Source organism: Myotis nattereri (assembly GCF_964212035.1).
Source record: "Myotis nattereri genome assembly, chromosome: 14".
In the NCBI taxonomy this organism is placed as follows: Eukaryota; Metazoa; Chordata; class Mammalia; order Chiroptera; family Vespertilionidae; genus Myotis; species Myotis nattereri.
In genome coordinates this window covers 4,338,572-4,358,363 of record NC_138089.1, presented here as the reverse complement: position 1 = coordinate 4,358,363, position 19,792 = coordinate 4,338,572, and the positions used below count along the sequence as shown (strand labels likewise).

At 44.4% G+C, this 19,792-nt stretch overlaps 1 protein-coding gene across 2 annotated transcripts in view; it reads right to left on the bottom strand.

Annotated features, from left to right (window-relative positions):
* SHQ1 (SHQ1, H/ACA ribonucleoprotein assembly factor) overlaps positions 1-19,792 on the bottom strand; it is a 117,926-nt gene that overhangs the window by 58,628 nt on the left and 39,506 nt on the right. For both annotated transcript variants that reach the window (XM_081105756.1, XM_081105755.1), the window contains exon 5: positions 17,033-17,145. In XM_081105756.1, coding sequence (XP_080961882.1) covers positions 17,033-17,145 — 113 coding nt within the window. The remainder of the gene's footprint in view (positions 1-17,032; positions 17,146-19,792) is intronic.

Below are 19,792 nucleotides of genomic sequence, written 5' to 3'. Positions count from 1 at the left end.
TAAGAAGCTCACAGAGTCCCAAATAAGATGAACCCAAAAGACCGACACCAAGAAACATCATAATTAAATTGGCAAACACCAACAACAACATAAGAATCTTAAAGGCTACCAGAGACAGACAGAAAGTTACCTACAAGGGATCTCCAATTAGAATATCAACTGACTTTTCAACAGAAACACATCAGGCCACAAGAGAATGGAATGGAATGAAATATATAAAGTCATGCAAAACAAGGGTCTAAATCCAATAATACTGTACCCAGCAAGGCTATCAATCAAAGTTAAGGTTGAAGTCAGGAGCTTCACAGACAAAAAAAGGACTAAGGGAGTTTATTACCACCAAACCAGCAAGGCAAGAAATGCTAAGGGGTCTGCTGTAAAAAGAAGAAATAGGAAGGGAAGAAGGAACACAGGCAAAAAGAATAAAAATGGTGACAAACAAGTACCTATCAATAATAACTTTAAATGTAAATGGATCAAATGCCCCAATCAAAAAACATAGGGTAGATGAGTGGATAAGAAAACATGACCCATATTTCTGCTGTCTACAGAAAACCCACCTCAGAACAAAGGACTCACACAGACTGATGGTGAAGGGATGGGAAAAGGTTTTCCAGGCAAATGGAAATGGAAAAAAAAAAAAAGCTGGGGCAGCAATACTTATATCTGACAAATTAGACCTCAAACTGAAGGCCATAACAAGAGATAAGGAAGGTCACTTCATAATACTAGAGGGAGCAATTCAAGAAAAAGATATAACTCTGGTAAACATATATGCACCCAATACAGGAGCACCCAAATACATAAAAAAAACTTCTGGAGGATATCAAGGGAGAGATTGACAACAATACAGTCATAGTAGGGGACTTTAATACCCCACTAACATCACTGGACAAATCTAAACAAAAAGTCAGCAAAGAAACATCAATCCTAAATTACTCACTAGATCAGATGGAATTAATTAACATCTTCAGAACATTTCACTACAAAGTCACAGAATATACATTCTTCTCAAGTGAACACAAGTCATTTTCAAAGATAGACCACATATTGGGACACAGGCAAACTCTCTTCAAATTCAAAAAGATAGAAATCATTTCAAGATTCTTCTCAGATCACAATGGCATAAAACTGGAAATCAGTTACAATAGAAACTATTTAAAAAATCAAACACCTGGAGGCTAAATAAATAGCATCCTATGACTGGGTTACCAAATAATGACTGGGTTACCAAAGAGATCAAAGAAGAAATAAAAAGCATCCTGGCAACAAATGACAATGAAAACACAACTATCCAAAATCTATGGGACACAGTGAAAGCAGTCTTGAGAGGGAAGTTCATAACTCTACAGGCCTATCTCAAAAAACAAGAACAAATGGTAATTAATAACCTAACACTACAACTCAAAGAGTTAGAAAGGGAGCAACAAGAAACGCCCAGAGTAAGCAGAATGAAGGAAATAATAAAGAACAGAGTGGAGATAAACAACATAGAGACAAAAAAAAAAAAAAAGAGATCAACAAAACCAAGAGCTGGTTCTTTGAAAGGATAAACAAGATTGATGAACCTCCAGCCAGGCACAAGAAGGAAAGAGAGAGGACCCAAATAAACAAAATCAGAAATGAAAGAGGTGAAGTAACAACCAATCCCACAGAAATACAAAGGATTATACAAAAATACTAGGAATAACTCTATTCCAACAAAATGGACAACCTAGATGAAATGGACACATTTTTAGAAAACTACAATGCCGGAAGCCGGTCCATCCTTGCTGCTTGACACAGTCGCTGCAGGATAGAAACATCTGCACAGCATATGTTTCAAGGGACCTGGCGTATATAGCATACTGTTCTTAATATGTTTTGCTCTCCTTAGCGCTGTGTGTTTTAACCAAGGTCACCTCTCCGAGAAAGGTTGTTTCCCCAGGTAGGGATTTTCCCCTGAAGTTAGAGAGGGGATGAAACTCCTTAACTAAGTGCCAGGAGGGTAGTTAATCACTTTAACTACAAACAATCATGCTTAAGCTACATAATCTTTACTCCCTGGAATGGAGATAAGAAACGCCCTAACCTTTGTAATAGAAATTGACAGGATTAAAATCAACTGGTATAAATACGGATGTAACAAGACAATAAACGGCAGAACCTCTCTGGAGATCCAGACCAGAACTTGGCTGGAGATCCTGGCTGGAGATCCTGGCTAGGCTGCTGATCAACTGAACACTGTCTCTGTGTCCTTCCTTCTTCGCCGACTCCGTCTACACCTTTGGGAACCCCTGGACCTGCTGGGGTTGGACCCCGGCATCTGGCGCCCGAACAGGGACCCTTAGGTAAGTCCCCCCGTACTTGGGACAGATAGGACTGCACCGTAGGGTGCTGCAGAGCCCCCCCGCCCCCATAGAGGATAAGTAGGGTAAGCGGGTAGTTAGTACAGAACTTAGATTGACAGAATGGGTCATACGGAGTCTAAAGAAAAAAGACTCTGTATTAATCTTTTAACACATATGCTTGCTAGCAGAGGAGTTAAGGTTACTCCCAGTCAGACAGAAAGTTTTATAGAAGATGTATGTCAATGGCTTCCTGAGGATGGAACTGTTAATTTAGAAACTTGGACTAAAGCAGGAGAGCAATTAAAGAACTATTACAGCTACCATGGATCTGAGAAGGTCCCGGCAGATACCTTTCTCTCTGGAATTCAATTTGTGAAACCATGGCACCAGAGGCAAAAACGGTTGAACTTTCTCAAAATTTAAATAGTCCCTCAGCTCCACCCAGAGAGGATACATCATTATTGTCTTCAGCTCTATCTAAAAGCAATTTAGCTATGCCTACTGATCGGGAGGAGAATAAATATCATAAACATGACCGTTGGTCCTTTCCAGTCAGTAGAGAGGAGAGAGGCCCTCCCATTCAAAACAGGCTCCCCAAATTAGAAAGGAAGCCTGTGGCTCCTATGAGCTCCATGTCTAAATTTCAAAGGGCAGTAAGAGAAGCTGAAGCTAATGGAGATCTTGAATTCTCACTCTGCTTCCCAGTTACATATGAGAATGAGTCTGGTGGGGACGGAAACCCCACCTGGGAGCCTATACCTTACAAAGTACTTAAGGAATTAAAATTGGCCTGCTCTGAATATGGACCTCTAGCTCCTTACACACAAACCTTGGTAGAAACCCTAGCCAGTAAATGGATGACTCCTTATGATTGGTCACAGGTTTGTAAAGCCTGTCTCTCAGGAGGCGATTACTTATTATGGAAAACTGAATATGATGACCTTGCTAAGAAAGCTGTAGCCACTAGCAAAAAAACCAGAAAAGGAATAACCCTAGACATGATATTAGGAGAAGGTTATTTTAACACGGCTCAGGAGCAAATGAATATGCCCACAGAGGCACTTACCAAAGTAACCAGTTGTGCAGTAAATGCCTGGAAATCCCTACCTTATACAGCAGGAAAAACAACCACCCTTACAGAGGTTAAACAGAAGGTCGAGGAACCATATCAGGATTTCCTTTCTCGCCTCATACAGGCAGTCAAGAGAGTAATCAATAACAAAGAGGCAGCCGATATCCTAATCAAACAACTGGCTTTTGAAAATGCTAATAATACCTGTCAGGCTTTATTAAGGCCGATTCGCAGAACAGGAACTATAAATGATTTTACAAAACAGTGTGCTGATGTAAGTCCAGCATTTATACAGGGTGTAGCTATAGCTGCAGCTCTCAAAGGGGAGACATACCCTCAATATGTACAGGGTATAGGACAAGCCAGCAATAATTCAGGTAATAAAAGAAATATGAACTGCTACTCTTGTGGCTTATCTGGGCACTTTAGCAGAGAATGCCCAAATAAAAATAATAATACTCAGGCCAGATGGCAAGCTCCTCGAGAGCCTGGAAATACATTAGGGAATAATATTAATCCTCCAAAAACCGTTTGTCCCCGATGTCAGAAAGGATTCCATTGGGCAAAGGAATGTAGATCAAGATACCATAAAAATAGTCGGCCTTTAAACTCTACAAATAGCTCCCAAAGAGGTTATATCCCATCACCTCAATTGGGAAACTTGAGAAGGGGCCAGCCCCAGGCCCCTGCAATAATAGGGGCATCAACCCTCAACCACTCTGCAAATTTCGATCAGTCAGTGACCTCTTCAGGGCAACCCCAGGCAGTGCAGGATTGGACCTCCACTCAACCACCCATGCAATACTAACCCCAGTCTCGCCAGTAGCAGCCATTCCTACAGGAGTGTCTGGGCCGCTGCCTGAGGGAACTGTAGGTTTAATATTAGGACGGAGCTCCACCTCGTTACAGGGGATCTTAGTCATCCCAGGAGTTGTTGATGCAGACTACACAGGAGAAATACAGATTTTACTTTCCCCACCCACCACAACTATACAGATTCAGCCCAACCAGAGAATTGCCCAATTACTCCTGTTACCAATGCAGAAAATAGGGACAGCCGTTACCCAGGAAGCTAGAGGGGCGGAGGCTTTGGATCTAGCGATGCAGCATTTTGGATACAAGAAATCCATGCTACTAGACCTACAAAAATTTTACAAATTCAGGGAAAACCAATTGAAGGTCTATTGGATACAGGAGCAGATGTTTCCTGCATAGCAGGGAAGGATTGGCCCTCTTCATGGCCCACGCACACCACCTCCACTTCCCTAGTAGGACTAGGCAAGGCATCTAATGTAAAAAAGAGTTCTCAGATTCTAACTTGGGCTGATGAAGATCAACATTCACGAACATTCTGTCCCTATGTAATTACGACTCTCCCCTTTACATTATGGGGAAGAGATATCTTGTCTCAAATGGGAGTTCTATTATATAGCCCCAGTGATAGAGTAACATCACAGATGCTAGACACGAGATTTAATCCAGGAAAAGGATTAGGAAAAGAAAGTAATACCTCACACTCCTCGACAGGATTTATAATTGGGGCCATTGCCCTTAGGACTGCTGATCCCATAGTCTGGAAATCGTCACAACCAGTATGGGTCGAGCAATGGCCCTTAACATCTGAGAAAATATCAGCAGCCCGATAATTAATTGATCAGCAATTAGCAGAGGAACATATAGAGCCATAAATAGTCCCTGGAACACACCCATATTTGTAATAAGAAAGAAATCAGGCAAGTGGAGACTTTTGCAAGATCTAAGAGCCATAAATGCCACCATGGAAGATATGGGCTCCTTACAACTTGGATTGCCCTCCCCTGTGGCAATTCCACAGGAGTATTGTGTTGTTATTGACTTACAGGATTGTTTTTTCACTATACCTCTTCACCCGGATGATTGTCAAAGATTCGCATTCAGCATACCATCAGAAAACTTTAAACAGCCTTATCAGAGATATCAATGGAAGGTTCTCCCACAAGGGATGAAAAATAGTCCTACATTATGTCAAAAGTTTGTAGATCAGGCATTGCAAGTTATTAGAAAGAAATTTTCAGATCTATATCTTATCCATTATATGGATGATATTTTACTAGCTCATAAAGATCGGGCTACTTTACAGGAAATTCTTACTCAGACCGTCCTTGCTTTAGAAGAACATGGTCTAAAAATAGCCCCAGAAAAGATTCAGACTGAACCTTCTTTTTCCTACTTAGGCAGAATATTACATACCTCTACTATCACCCATCAGCCTTTACAACTAAGAAAAGATCATTTAAACACATTGAATGATTATCAGAAACTATTAGGTGATATCAACTGGATCAGGTCATATCTAAAAATAACCACTCTTGACTTAAAACCTCTATTTGACATTTTAAAGGGAGATTCTAACCCTAAGTCTCCCCGACAATTAACTGTAGAAGGAGAAAAGACTATAGCAAAAATAGAACAGGCCATCAATAAACAGCAACTACAGTATCTAGATTATTCCAAATCTTGGGCCTTAATTATTCTAGCCCCTAAATATACTCCTACAGGATGCTTGTGGCAGGAAGGACCATTAGAATGGATACATTTACCTGTCACTCCTAGGAAGATTGTACCACCCTATCCCTCCCTAGTGGCCACTCTCATTATCAAAGGTAGACGACGCAGTATCGAACTCTTTGGAAGAGAAGTTACTGAGATAATAATACCTTATAAAAAAGAACAATTAGACACACTATTACAATTTGAAGAAGAGTGGCAAATAGCTATAGGTAACTTCCCAGGACAAATTTTACATCATTTGCCAAGATCACCTATATTGCAATTTCTCTCCCTACATCCATTTATATTTCCTATTAAATGTTCAAAAGAGCCATTATCACCTCCTGCCTCCTTAGTATTCACAGATGGCTCCTCTAATGGTAGGGCAGTAACAATCATTGACTCAATAACCCATGTTCAACAGACTCTAGAGACGTCAGCTCAGAGAACAGAGCTTTTGGCAGTTATTTATGCTTTTGAACAATTGCAACAGGTTCCCTTTAACTTGTACACTGACTCTCAATATATAGTTAAATTATTTCCTCATATTGAGACCGCCTCTCTCCCACAAGGAAGAACAGCCATTTTCTCTTTGTTAACTCAGCTACAAACTTACATTCATAAACGAGAAAAGGCTTTCTATATTGGACATATTAGAGCTCATTCCTGCCTACCAGGACCCTTAAGCGAAGGAAATTATCAGGCGGATTTACTAACTCGCCCAGTAGTTTGTACAGCTCTAGAAGAAGCCCGGCGGTCTCATGCCATTCACCATCAAAATGCTTCTGCTCTCCGTCTATATTATCGCATATCTAGAGAAGCTGCTCGAAGTATTGTGCGTGACTGCGGCCATTGTCCTACTCATTTTCCTAGCCCTGCTACTGGAGTTAATCCAAGAGGACTTAGACCCTGTGACTTATGGCAGATGGATATTACTCATGTCCCATCTTTTGGCAAACTTTGCTATGTGCATGTTTGTACTGATACCTTTTCTCATGTTATCCTTGCTTCTGCATGTACAGGAGAAGCCTTTAAAGATGTAAGTCAACATCTATTCCAATGCTTTTCCTACCTAGGAATACCAAGGGCACTTAAGAGAGACAATGGGCCTGCCTATACCTCTAGAGCTTTTAAAAACTTATGCTCTACATTCGGCATCGCACATACTACAGGAATACCCTACAATCCTCAAGGCCAAGCAATAGTAGAAAGGGCTCACCAAACTTTAAAAACACAAATTAAAAAATTACAAGAAAATGAGTTTAAATATTCCTCTCCTCATCATGTTCTACAACATACTCTATTTGTAATTAATATACTAAATGTAGATTCTGAGGGAAATTCCCCGATGTACAGGCACTGGAACCCTGATCTAACTAAACCTAAAGCCCTCGTCAAATGGAGAGACTTGCTTACAGGAACCTGGAAGGGACCTGATGTACTTTTAACCTGGGGGAGAGGATATGCTTGTATATTTCCACAGGACGCAGACTCACCTGTGTGGATTCCAGACCGTCTAGTCCGACCTTATGTCTCACCGCCCGCCATCTCTACCTCATCATAACACACCTGACCAGTGCTCATCTGCAGCAGATGTGCAGCCCTGAGCTGGAACAATCTGTCCATTGGGAGGATCACATGTGCCTCCTTTTTGTCTTTCCACATGTCCCAGCTTTGCCCCACATCTCCTTTCCTTTTTCCTTTTTTAAAAATCTAACTACTTGTTTGCTGGTTCTTTGGCCTTTCTCCTTCTTTCCTGAACACAGCCTCTTCTAGAATCTCCCTACCCTACTGTTCCAGGAAGGGCACCTCCCTTTTATGCCGTGACTAGGGATGCTTGGTATATGCCCCATACATGGAGTTGTCTTGTGCCAAGAGCCTGGGCTGAGAAAGCCCTGTTCCGGGACTCTCCTTTGTCCTGTATTGGCCCCTCTTACCCTTGTGTCAAGAGGGACCCTCTTCTTACAATCCAATTGCCCATAGCTGTTGCCTGAGCTCTCTGTTCATGCTGAGGTTGAAGCCTCATGGTGGCTGGTACCATGGATCTGTCTCTCACCCAATAGCATGAGCTGGGCCCTCCCTGGAGAAGAAACCTGGGTTCCCCAAGATATGTGATCAATGCCGGGGCCCCGCCAGCAGGCAAGGGGATCCCAAGGCAGTTGCTGGGCATGGAGGCCAGAGGGACATAGGCTACCAAGGAGACAGAACTGAACCTCACATCACCCTACTTGGCCCAGAGATGGCTGGTAGTCAAAGACGGGTAAGACCCCACAGGGTGGGGCAACCTAAGACAGGCACAGTCGGGGGGCCAGTAGGAGAGAACTTGGGGTTCAACAGAGGTGGGGCACAGATCCTCACCCCCCCAATGGTTCAAGGGCTTGAACACACGCCCCTTCTGAGGAAGGTCTCCTGTCCCCATGGCTGCTTCCCGCTTCCCATGCCCAGCTCAGATTGGGACCCAGGTAAAGACAGAGACTGGCTGACAGCAGCTGCCCTCTCACTGCAACAGGACTTGTTTCCCATTTCTACCTTGGACCACAGGGAAAGGGGCAGCTGAAGGAAAGGGCTGTGTCAGGATGCTGCCTTCTTCCCTTTCTTCTCCCTCTTTTTTCTAAACACTTCCATGCCTTGTAGTTCTTTTGCTTTCTCTTCTTTTTCTCTCTACTACCCTCCATCTTCCATATCAGCTGACCCAGAGGGCACAGCTTACTCCTCCTCGGACACCGACACCACCATCAACCACGGCCCTGATGGACCCTTGGATGCAGCCCTTCAACTCACTGACACTTCGGGAAGCCTGTCGCCAGTGACGCCGCCCGCTAGCCAGACCAACAATGACAATCAAAACAACAACTTGAGGACAGCTGTAATCCCTTGACTGAAGAGGCTGGCAACCTTCTACAGGAATGGGGCTCCTTGTGCACTCCATCCACTATGTTTATAGTTATGCTCACTGTCATTGCTTGCCAGTCTTCTTCCGAGTTTTAAACGGCCCAATCGGAGAGGTGGCCACTGATTTGCATGCGCTATCATTTAAAAAATAAAAAAGGGGGAATTTGCCGGAAGCTGGTCCATCCTTGCTGGTTGACACAGTCGCTGCAGGATAGAAACATCTGCACAGCATATGTTTCAAGGGACCTGGCGTATATAGCATACTGTTCTTAATATGTTTTGCTCTCCTTAGCGCTGTGTGTTTTAACCAAGGTCACCTCTCCGAGAAAGGTTGTTTCCCCAGGTAGGGATTTTCCCCTGAAGTTAGGGAGGGGATGAAACTCCTTAACTAAGTGCCAGGAGGGTAGTTAATCACTTTAACTACAAACAATCATGCTTAAGCTACATAATCTTTACTCCCTGGAATGGAGATAAGAAACGCCCTAACCTTTGTAATAGAAATTGACAGGATTAAAATCAACTGGTATAAATACAGATGTAACAAGACAATAAACGGCAGAACCTCTCTGGAGATCCAGACCAGAACTTGGCTGGAGATCCTGGCTAGGCTGCTGATCAACTGAACACTGTCTCTGTGTCCTTCCTTCTTCGCCGACTCCGTCTACACCTTTGGGAACCCCTGGACCTGCTGGGGTTGGACCCCGGCACTACAAGCTCCCAAAAGTCAATCAAGAAGCATAAAAAAACCTGGATAGGTTGATAACTACCAAAGGAATTGAGGCAGCAATCAAAAATCTGCCAGCAAACAAAACCCTGGTCCAGATGGCTTTACAGGGGAGTTCTACCAAGCAAAAACTAAAACCATTTCCCCTAAGAACAGGAACAAGACAGGGATGTCTGCTTTCACCACTCTTATACAACGTAATATGGGAAATCCTAGCCACAGCAATCATACTACAAGAAAGAATGAAAGGCATCTAAATTGGAAAGAAAGAAGTAAAACTGTCATTATTTACAGACTAGAGTCCTGGTGCACGAAATTCATGCATGGGTGGAGTCCCTAGGCCTGGCCAGCGATCAGGGCCAATCAGGTTCCCCGCCTCCCCCGCTTCCCTTGCCACCTGCATCCGCCACTATCCACCCCCGGCTCCCCATCCCAGTCTAGGGCCCGGCCCTAATCAGGCGATTGGGACCTGCTGGCTGGGGATGAGGGACTGGGAGGTTGGCCAGCAGGCCCCAATCAGGTGATCGGGGCCTGCCAGCCAGGTTGAGGGGCCAACCGCCACCACGGCAGGCGGTTGGCAGCTGATTGGAGACTGCCAACCAGGGGGAGAATTGGGGGAGGGACCTGGGAGGTTGGCCACCGGCCCCGAGGAAGGAGCTGGCCCTTGGCCCCCCCTGGGAAAGGGGCCGTTTCCACCACCAACCATTCCCAGTTCCCGGTGCCAGGCCAAGGGCCCAGCCCCAATCAGGAAATTGGGGCCTGCCGGCCAGGGGGAAAAACCAGAAAGTTGGTTGGCAGGCCCCATTGGCTATTGGGGCCTGCAGGCTGGGGGCAGCACCTGCATTGAATGTCTTCCCCGATGGTCAGTGCACATCATAGCAACGGATCGTTCTGGTCGCTTATATTTTTATATATATAGATGACATGATATTGTATATGGAAAACCCTAAAGACTCCACCAGGAAGCTACATGAATTTGGCAATGTACCAGGATCCAAAATTAACACCCAGAAACCAATGCTTTTTTACACACTAATAATGTATTCTCAGAGAGATTAAAAGAAATACCATTTACCAGTGCAACAAAAAAAATAAGATACTTCGGAATAAACTTAGCCAAAGAGGTAAAAAGACCTATACTCAAAAAACTATAGGACATTGAAAAAAGAGACAGAGGAAGAATATAGCATGCTCATGAATTGGTAGAATTAACATCATTAAAATGTCTATACAACCCAAATAATTCTATAGATTCAACCCTGTCCTTACTTAATTTGGCTCATGTAGTGACAGGTAGCCTCGGACCCATTGTATACTTCCAACAATAAGGATAATTTTGTTTTAAAAATACAGAACCCAAGACTGGAGTTCTAAAAAAAATATCAGTTGCGATCTAAGAAAACTCTAAAAGGCAGTTTAATCAACTCAGAAATAAAATCAATGAATAAAAGGAGTACCTGATCAAAGATAGTGAAACTTAAAAAAAAAAAAATAGAAACTCTGGAAATGAAGAATAAAAAAAGATGAAGAAATAGAGCTAACCTGAAGGAGGAAAGAATTAGAAATACTAAAGATAAAAATCCAGAAATGATATACATGGAAAAGAGAGGGACGAGAAGAGAAGAGAAGAGAAGAGAAGAGAAGAGAAGAGAAGAGAAGGAAATGGAAGGGAAGGGAAGAGAATAAGGAAGAGCTCTAGGAGAACTATTTGACTCCATCAGAAAGAGCAATATAAGAACAACGTGTATTACAGAAGGATAAGAACGGGGAAGGGAATAAACCACCTATTCAAACAAATAATCAATGAGAACTTAAAAAACCTATGGAACAAACTAGAACCTCAAATCTAAGAAGCAAACAGAATATCTAATTATCTCAATCCAAAAGGCCTTCCAAAGAACAATATATTAAAACTGCCAAAAATTAATGTCAAAGAAAGAATTCTCAAGGCATCCAGGAAATAAAAGATGGTAACCCACACTAGAAATCCCACTAAATTATCATCATGGTTTTGTTTTGTTTTTTCACTAGAAATCCTACAAGCTAGAAAAGATTGGAATAAAATATTCAAATTGTTAAAAAAAATTCACCAGCCAAGCATAATACATCCAGCAAAGATATCTTTTAAATATAAAGGAAAAATGAAGACTTTTCCAGGCACACAGGAGCTGAGGGAATTTACCACCAGAAGACCTGCATTACAGGAAACACTGAAGGGCATTCTACCTAAAACAAAAGATAAGAGAATACAAAACTATGAGTAAGATAACTAACAGAGAAACAAAAATAGGAAATAGCAATCCTTATTCAGAACATGATAATATAGACCTAAATATAACATAAAGGTTAAGAGAGGTAAAAAACATTTAAAAAGACAACAGCTCCTGCAATTGAGAAATGAACTCACAACATAGAAAGGGATAATTTGTGACAACTAAAACATAAAAGGGAAGGAGGTAAATTTGCACAGGGAAATGGAGATAAAATGAACAAAAGGAAAAGGACAGTGTATATATGAAACTTTCTTTTACATGAACCTAATTATATAACCATGAAATAAAGTCTAGAACTGAGATACATAACATAAAAATCATAGAGTACCACCAAACTAAAAATAAAAAGACAGAAATACAAGAAAAAATGGAATAAAGACAGATGACAGAAAACAAAAAATAAAATGGCTATAGAAAATGCTTATATATCAATAGTCACCGTAAATGCAAAACAACTTAACTCACCAATTAAAAGGCACAGAGTAGAGGATTGAATCAAAACACAAAACCCATCTACATGCTGCTTTCAGGAGACACACGTCAGTTGCAAGGACAAACAAAGATTCAAAGTGATTTGAGGTGTAAAACAATACTCCAAAAAAAGTGACTCTAGCTACACTTATATCTAAAAAAAAAAGATTTCAAGATAAAAAGGAAAGAAGAGACAAAGATGAACATTTTATAGAGGGAGGAATAATAAATCAAGAAGACACCACTTTTCAATATACATATTAAACACCTAAATATATAAAGCAACTACTAACAAAACTAAAGGGAAATACTGACAAAAACACAATTATAGTGGAGAACTTAAATATCCCATTCACAGCAATGGATAGATCAGTCTAACAAAATAAATAAGGAAATGTTAACATTAAATAACACACTAGAACTGGAGATAATCAAAGAGCTTTTCATCCCAGAAAACCGGATTATATATTCTCCTCTAATGCACATAGAACATTTTCAAGGATAGAGCATATGTTGGACACAAAACTAGCCTCAGACGACTGAAATCATATCACACACATTCTCCAACCACAATGCTTTCAAATTAGAAATATATTGAAAGAAGAAAGTGGGAAAAAAGTAGAAATTGGTGAAAATTAAACAACATGCTGCTGCCCTGATCAGTGTGGCTCAATTGCATGGAGCATTGTCCCACATACAGAAAGATCGTGGGCTCAATTCCCAGTCAGGGCACATACCTAGGTTGCAGTTTCAATCCCTGATTGGGGCACATACAGAAGGCAATCAATCAATGTTCTCTCTCACATCAATGTATCTCTCTTTCTCTCCCTCTTCCTCTCCACCCCTTCTCTCTAAAATCAATAAGCATATTCTTGGGTAAGGATTAAAGAAAAACACATGCTACTAACCAGGGACTGGGTCAAAGAAGAAATAAAAGGTCAAAAGACAAATACAGAAATGTAGAATAACAGTAAGACATAGCAAAATTTGGAGGTTACAGTAAAAGCAGTAATAAGAGGCAAGTTTGTATTATTACAGGCCTTCCTTAAGAAACAATAAAAATCTCAAATAAACAATGTAACATTTCACTTTGAAGAACTATAAAAAGAAAAAACAAGGCCCAAAATCAGTAGAAGGAAGGAAATATTAAAAATTAGAGTGGATTTAAACAAAATAGAAAACAAAAAGACAATTGAAAAAAATTAATGCAACAAAGAGCTGGTTCTTAAAGATTAATAAAATTGACAAACCTCTGGCTAGACTCACTAATATCAGAATCACTAGACTCAAACAATATCAGAAATAAAAGAGGAAAAGTTACAACAGACACCACAGAAATACAAAGGACTATACAATACTATGAAAGGCTAAATGCTGCCAAATTCAATAACCTAAAGAAATGGACAACTTTGTAGAAACGTATAACCTTCCTAGACTAAATCATGAAGACCTGGGAAATCTAAATAGACCAGTCAACAGAGAGAAAATTAAAACAACCATTAAAGACCCCCCCATGAAGCAAAAGTCCAGGACCAGATGGCTTTACTAGTGAATTCTACCAGGCATTGGAAGATTTAATAACTATTCTTCTCAAACTCTTCCAAAAAGCTGAAGCAGCAGCAATACTTACAAATTCATTTTAGGACATAAAGCCTGGCAAGGGTAACACACAGAAAGAAAATTAAAGACCAATATCTCTGATGAACACAGATGCACAAGTCCTAAACAAAATACTATCAGGGGCACAGGATGTTGCAGCATACACAAACTGATCCATGTAATACACATTAACAAAATAAAGGATAAAAATCATGCTCATATAAACAGATAGTGAAAAAGCAATAGACAAGATACAACATCCATTCATGATTCACTCAATAAAAGAATGTATGTATAGAAGGAAAGTACCTCAACATAATGAAGGTCATTAATGACAAACCCTCAGCTAATATTATACTCAACGGTGAAACAATGAAAGCTTTTCTTTAAGGTCAGGAACAAGACAAGGATGTCCATTCTCATCGCTATTATTCAACATCCTATATAATAAAAGGGTAATATGCAAATTGACGCAGAGGGATGTCTGAGTGCCAGCTTAGGCCCTATCCCCCCCAGGGAGCGGGCCAAAGCCAGCAGGTGGACATCCTCCGAGGGGTCCCAGACTGCGAGAGGACACAGGCCGGGATGAGGGACCCCCCCACTCCGAGTGCACAAATTTTTGTGCACTGGGCCTCTAGTCCTATATAATAGAAGCTTAATATGCTAAGTGTCCATTCGAACAGTTGGCTGTTCAACCAATCAAAGCATAATATGCTAATGATATTCTAAGGTCACTTAACTGCTCGCTATGATGTGCACTGACCACCAGAAGGCAGAAGATACGACCGGTAGGTGAGCTTGCTGCTGGCGTCCAGCCAATCAGAACTGAGCGAGACGGGCCGGACATGCCCTGGAGCCCTCCCATGGTCCCTCTCCAGCTGGCCAACCTCCTGCGTCCCTCCACAGCCCTGATTGTGCACCAGTGGGGTCCCTTGGCCTAGCCTGCGCCCTCTCAAAATCCTGGACCCCTTGGGGAACATTGACCTGCTGGTTTCAGCCTGATCCCAACAGGACAGGCTGAGGGACCCCACCAGTGCACAAATCTGTGCACCAGGCCAGATTCAGCCCTATCCCTGCAGGCCAGGCAAAGGGACCCTGGGCCTCTAGTCCCATCTAATAAAAGAGTAATATGCAAATTAACCATCACTCCGCGACAAAGATGGCGGCGCCCATAGCGGCCAGGGTAGGACGCTGGCAGCGTCACCCCAGCAACGTGAGCCTAGGAGCCAAGCATGGCCCGCAGGCAGCACCCAGCAGGGCCTGCTTGCCCATCGCCATGGTGCGGAGCAGGAAGGCCCCGCACAGAGCAGAGAACCACGAGGAGTGGGCCCAAGCTGCCAGTAGGACATCCGCTGAGGGCTCCCAGATTGGAGAGGGTGCAGGTTGGGCTGAGGGATTGCCCCCCCACCCCGTGCATGAATTTCGTGCACCAGGCCTCTAGTCTATATATATAAAAGCCTAAGCAACTGAATGACCAGTCAACCAGTCACTATGATGCACACTGACCACCAGGGAGCAGATGCTCAACACAGGAGCTGCCCCCTGGTGATCTGTGCACTCCCACAGAGGGAGCAAAGCTCAGCTGAACAATGGGCGCCAGACACAGGGCTCACACCTGGCTGCTGCAGCCCAGAGACCGCAGCAGAGTGGCAGCAAGCCTACCAACTTGTGGCGGCAGCAAGCGCAGCAGGGCCAGGATAAGCAGGAGCAGCAAGTGACATTGGACTGCCAGTTTTGGCCCCATCCCCACAGGCTACGCCGAGGGACCCCACTGGTTTAGGAATCCGTGCACCGGGTCTCTAGTATGCATATAAGGTCTTTGGTTAATCTCCCTCCCGCTTTCCCTCTGAGATTCATCCATCTGTTCCATGTTTCCATGCCTGTGCGCTGAGCATCTGCCCCCTGGTGGTCAGTGTGCATCATAGCTACCGGTCAAATAGTCAAACAGTCACTTAGGCTTTTATATATAGAGATACCTGCAAGAGATCCCAAATTGCGAGAGGGCGCAGGCCAGGCTGAGAGACCCCACTGGTGCACGATCGGGGCTGGAGAAGGACCACGGGAGGTTGGCCAGCTGGGGAGGGACTGCAGGAGGGCTTCAGGGCGTGTCTGGCCTGTTTCGCCCAGTCACGATCAGCTGGACCCCGGCAGCAAGCTAACCCACCAGTTGGAGCATCTGTCCCTGGTGGTCAATGAATGTCATAGCTACCAGTCGAATAGTCACTTAAGGTTTTATATCCTACTAGAGGCCCAGTGCATGAAACTCGTGAACAGGTAGGATCGCTAGGTCTGGCCAGTGATCAGGGTCCATCTGTGGGGTGACCAGCAGGGCAATTGGGAGCCCCCGCTGGCACCCGCCTTGGCTGGGTTGGGGCCTGCAGGCTGGGGGCAGCTCCTGCATTGAGTGTTTGCCCCCTGGTGGTCAGTGTGCATCATAGCGATCGGTCGTCCCGCCATTCAGTCAAGTTTCATGCACCAGGCCTCTAGTATATAGATAAGAATAATATGATTGCTGCATATATAACAGAAGTTGTTGGCCCAGAGCTTAGGAAGAATAATAATTGAGGGCTGAATCAAATTAGAGTAGGAGAACCCAGCTACATAAAGGCCAGATAACACTTGCTTCCTTTGAAGAAGTGTTGCTATCATAACAAATGGGACACATCACAGTCTCTCCTCAAGTGATTATTTACCTATCTATGAATTATAAAAAGTCATTATTTATTAATTTGAAACTAGATACTGGTGCTAGTGGATGAAAGTGTTAGGAAAACCATAGATCAGCCATGAAATGCAGTAAATGTAGATTTAAATTCATCAACACCATTAATCACAACAAAAAGCCTACTTAAAGTGCAACTATGTTCGGATTCAGTGTTCTATTTTTAAGCCTGAAGAGAAAAATCTCAAAGAAGCATGTTAGAAGAGCTCTCTGCTAGAATGAACTACTAAGAAGCAACATTCTACAAACATCACAAAGGTTTTTAAAGTGGTAAGTTAATTCAGATGTCAATTAAAGCTTTAAGCCTTCAATAATTTCCAGAATCCAAAAAGCACATACCTAACATAGTTAAAAAGACACTCAAAATTTATAAACAAATGTCAAGCAAATTATTTAATCCTCAAAAAACTCAATACTCACAGATAATGATCAGGATCAAATTTGGCCAGCTCAGCAGCCAGGCGTTTCTGCCTGCGTTCAGCTGCAGGAGTAAAATCGGGATCCTTAATATCAACGACGTCACTGAATTCATCCTAAGCACACCAAGAAAAAATAATTACTATCTCTTATTTTAGCACTGGCAAGTCTAATTTTATACAAATTGTCAAAACACAGGAAGAATCTAATTGATCAGTAAGCCATGATACTTACTACCTGTGACATTTTGATTCAAATCCAGCAAATGTTTGTTAAACACCTACTATTTGCCAAGCAAAAATTATCTGATTTAATTCTTACAACAAACTTTTAAAGATATATTAAGGCTACATAAGCTTAAAAAAACAGAATGCAACAAAGCCTTGTAAGCTGGCAGAACATTTAATTCTCCATAATTCCCCATTTACTATTAGAGATCTGATATTTTTATTAAAAACATCTACACTAATAAAAGAGAAAAATGGTAATTGGCGTACGACGCTACTCTTTTCATTGGCTAATCAGGGCTATATGCAAATTAACTGCCAACTAAGATTGGCAGTTAACTGTCAACAAAGATTGGCAGTTAACTGCCAACAAGATGGCGGTTAATTTGCACATGTAGGCACAATGCAGGGAGGCAAAAGAGAAAGCAGGAAGAAGCCCCCTGCCACTGACAGTGATCAGAAACCCAGGGGGGAGCTAAGAGCTGGGGGGCAGGGCAAAGGCGGCCCTGGGGCCGCCTTTGCCCTGCCCCCCAGCCATGATCGGAGAATCAGGTGCCTTTGCCGCCCTGGCCAGTGATAGCAGGAAGTAGGGGTGGAGCCAGCGATGGGAGCTGGGCCCGGTCAAAGCTGGCAGTCCCGGTCGAAGCTGGCAGTCCCGGGAGCTAGGGGTCCCTTGCCTGGTCCTAAAGCGGAGCCCACGATCGCGGGGCCACTGCAGCTGCAGGTCCCCGCTGCCTGAGCCTGACACCTCAGCCAGAGGCGTCCTGCAGGGGCAGGGGCGGAGCCCGCGCGATCACAGCGCCCCCCGCTGCCACTGCGGGTCCCCGCTGCCCGGGCCGGGCGCCTAGGCCAGAGGCGTTAGGCCTGGGCAGGGGCAGAGCCTGAAACCGCGGGGAGCTGGGGGTCCCCTGCCCAGGCCTAATGCCTCGGCCAGAGGTATTAGGCCTGGGCAGGGGCAGAGCCTGCAACCGCGGGGAGCTGGGGGTCCCCTGTCCAGGCCTGACACCTCTGCCGGAGGCCTCAGGCCTGGTCAAGGGGCCGATCCAGTGATTGGTGATTGGAGGGTGATGAGGGTCAACTCCTCTGGCTGAGGCATCAGGCCTGGGCAGGGGGCTGGGGGTCCCCTGCCCAGGCCTGATGCCTGGGCCAGAGGCATCAGGCCTGGGTGGGGGGTGGAGCCGGGGACTGGGGGGATATGATGGTCCCCTTGCCCAGGCCTGAAGCCTGGGTCAGAGGCGTCAGGCTTGGGCTGGGGGTGGAGCAAGCGATCAGAGGGAGATGGGGGTCCCCTGCCCAGGCATGATTCCTGGGCCAGAGGCCTCAGGCCTGGGCGGGGGTCAGAGCCAGTGATCGGGGGAGATGGGGGTCCCCTGTCCAAGGCTGACACCTCTGGCGGAGGCGTCAGGCCTGGGCAAGGGGCCAAGCAGGCGATCGGAGGGTGATGGGGTCTACGCTTCTGGCTGAGGCATCAGGCCTGGGCAAAGGGCAGAGCCAGCAATCGGAGAGGTCTGGGGGTCCCCTGCCCAGGCCTGACGCCTGGGCCAGAGGCATCAGGCCTGGGCTGGAGGCAGAACCAGTGATGGGGGGAAATGAGGGTCCTGCGATTGGAGGGTGATGGGGGTCAACGCCTGAGGGCTCCCAGTATGTGAGAGGGGGCAGGCTGGGCTGAGGGACACTCCCCCCACACACACACACACCCAGTGCACGAATTTCGTGCACCGGGCCCCTAGTCTACACTAATAAAAGCGTAATATGCTAATTAGACTGGACACCCTTCTGGATGTCCTTCTAGCCCAGCGGTTCTCAACCTGTGGGTCGCGACCCCTTTGGGGGTCGAACGACCCTTTCATAGGGGTCTCCTAAGACCATCGGAAAACATATACATAATTACATATTGTTTTTGTGATTAATCATTATGCTTTAATTATGTTCAATTTGTAACAATGAAATTGGGGGTCACCACAACATGAGGAACTGTATTAAAGGGTCGCGACATTAGGAAGGTTGAGAACCACTGTTCTAGACAAAGCTGGGGCTGTGAGGGAAGCCCTGGTCCCAGGTGCCTACTGGCAGCTGGAAGGAAGCCTAGGTCTTGGGTGCCAGAGGGAAGCTGGTGCAGGCAGCTGGGGGAAGAAAGGTCTACTCTTGCACGAAATTTGTGCATCGGGCCTCTAGTCCTATATAATAAAAGGTTAATAAGCAAATTGACCAAACATCGGGAAAAAACAGTTGCTATGATGCGCACTGACCACCAGGGGAGCACCGCTCAGCCAGAAGCCAGGATTGCGGGTGGCGAGTGCAGCAGTAGTGGTGGGAGCCTTTCCCACGTCCGTGGCAGCGCTATGGATGTCCAACTGATGGTTCTGGCACACTCCCCGTGCCTAAGCCTTCAGTCGGACATCCCCCGAGGGCTCCCAGACTGTGAAAGGGCGCAAGCCAAGCTGAGAAACACACCCCCCCCAAGTGCACAAATTCCGTGCACCAGGCCTCTAGTCTATATATATATATATATAAAAGGCTAATATGCTAAGTGTCC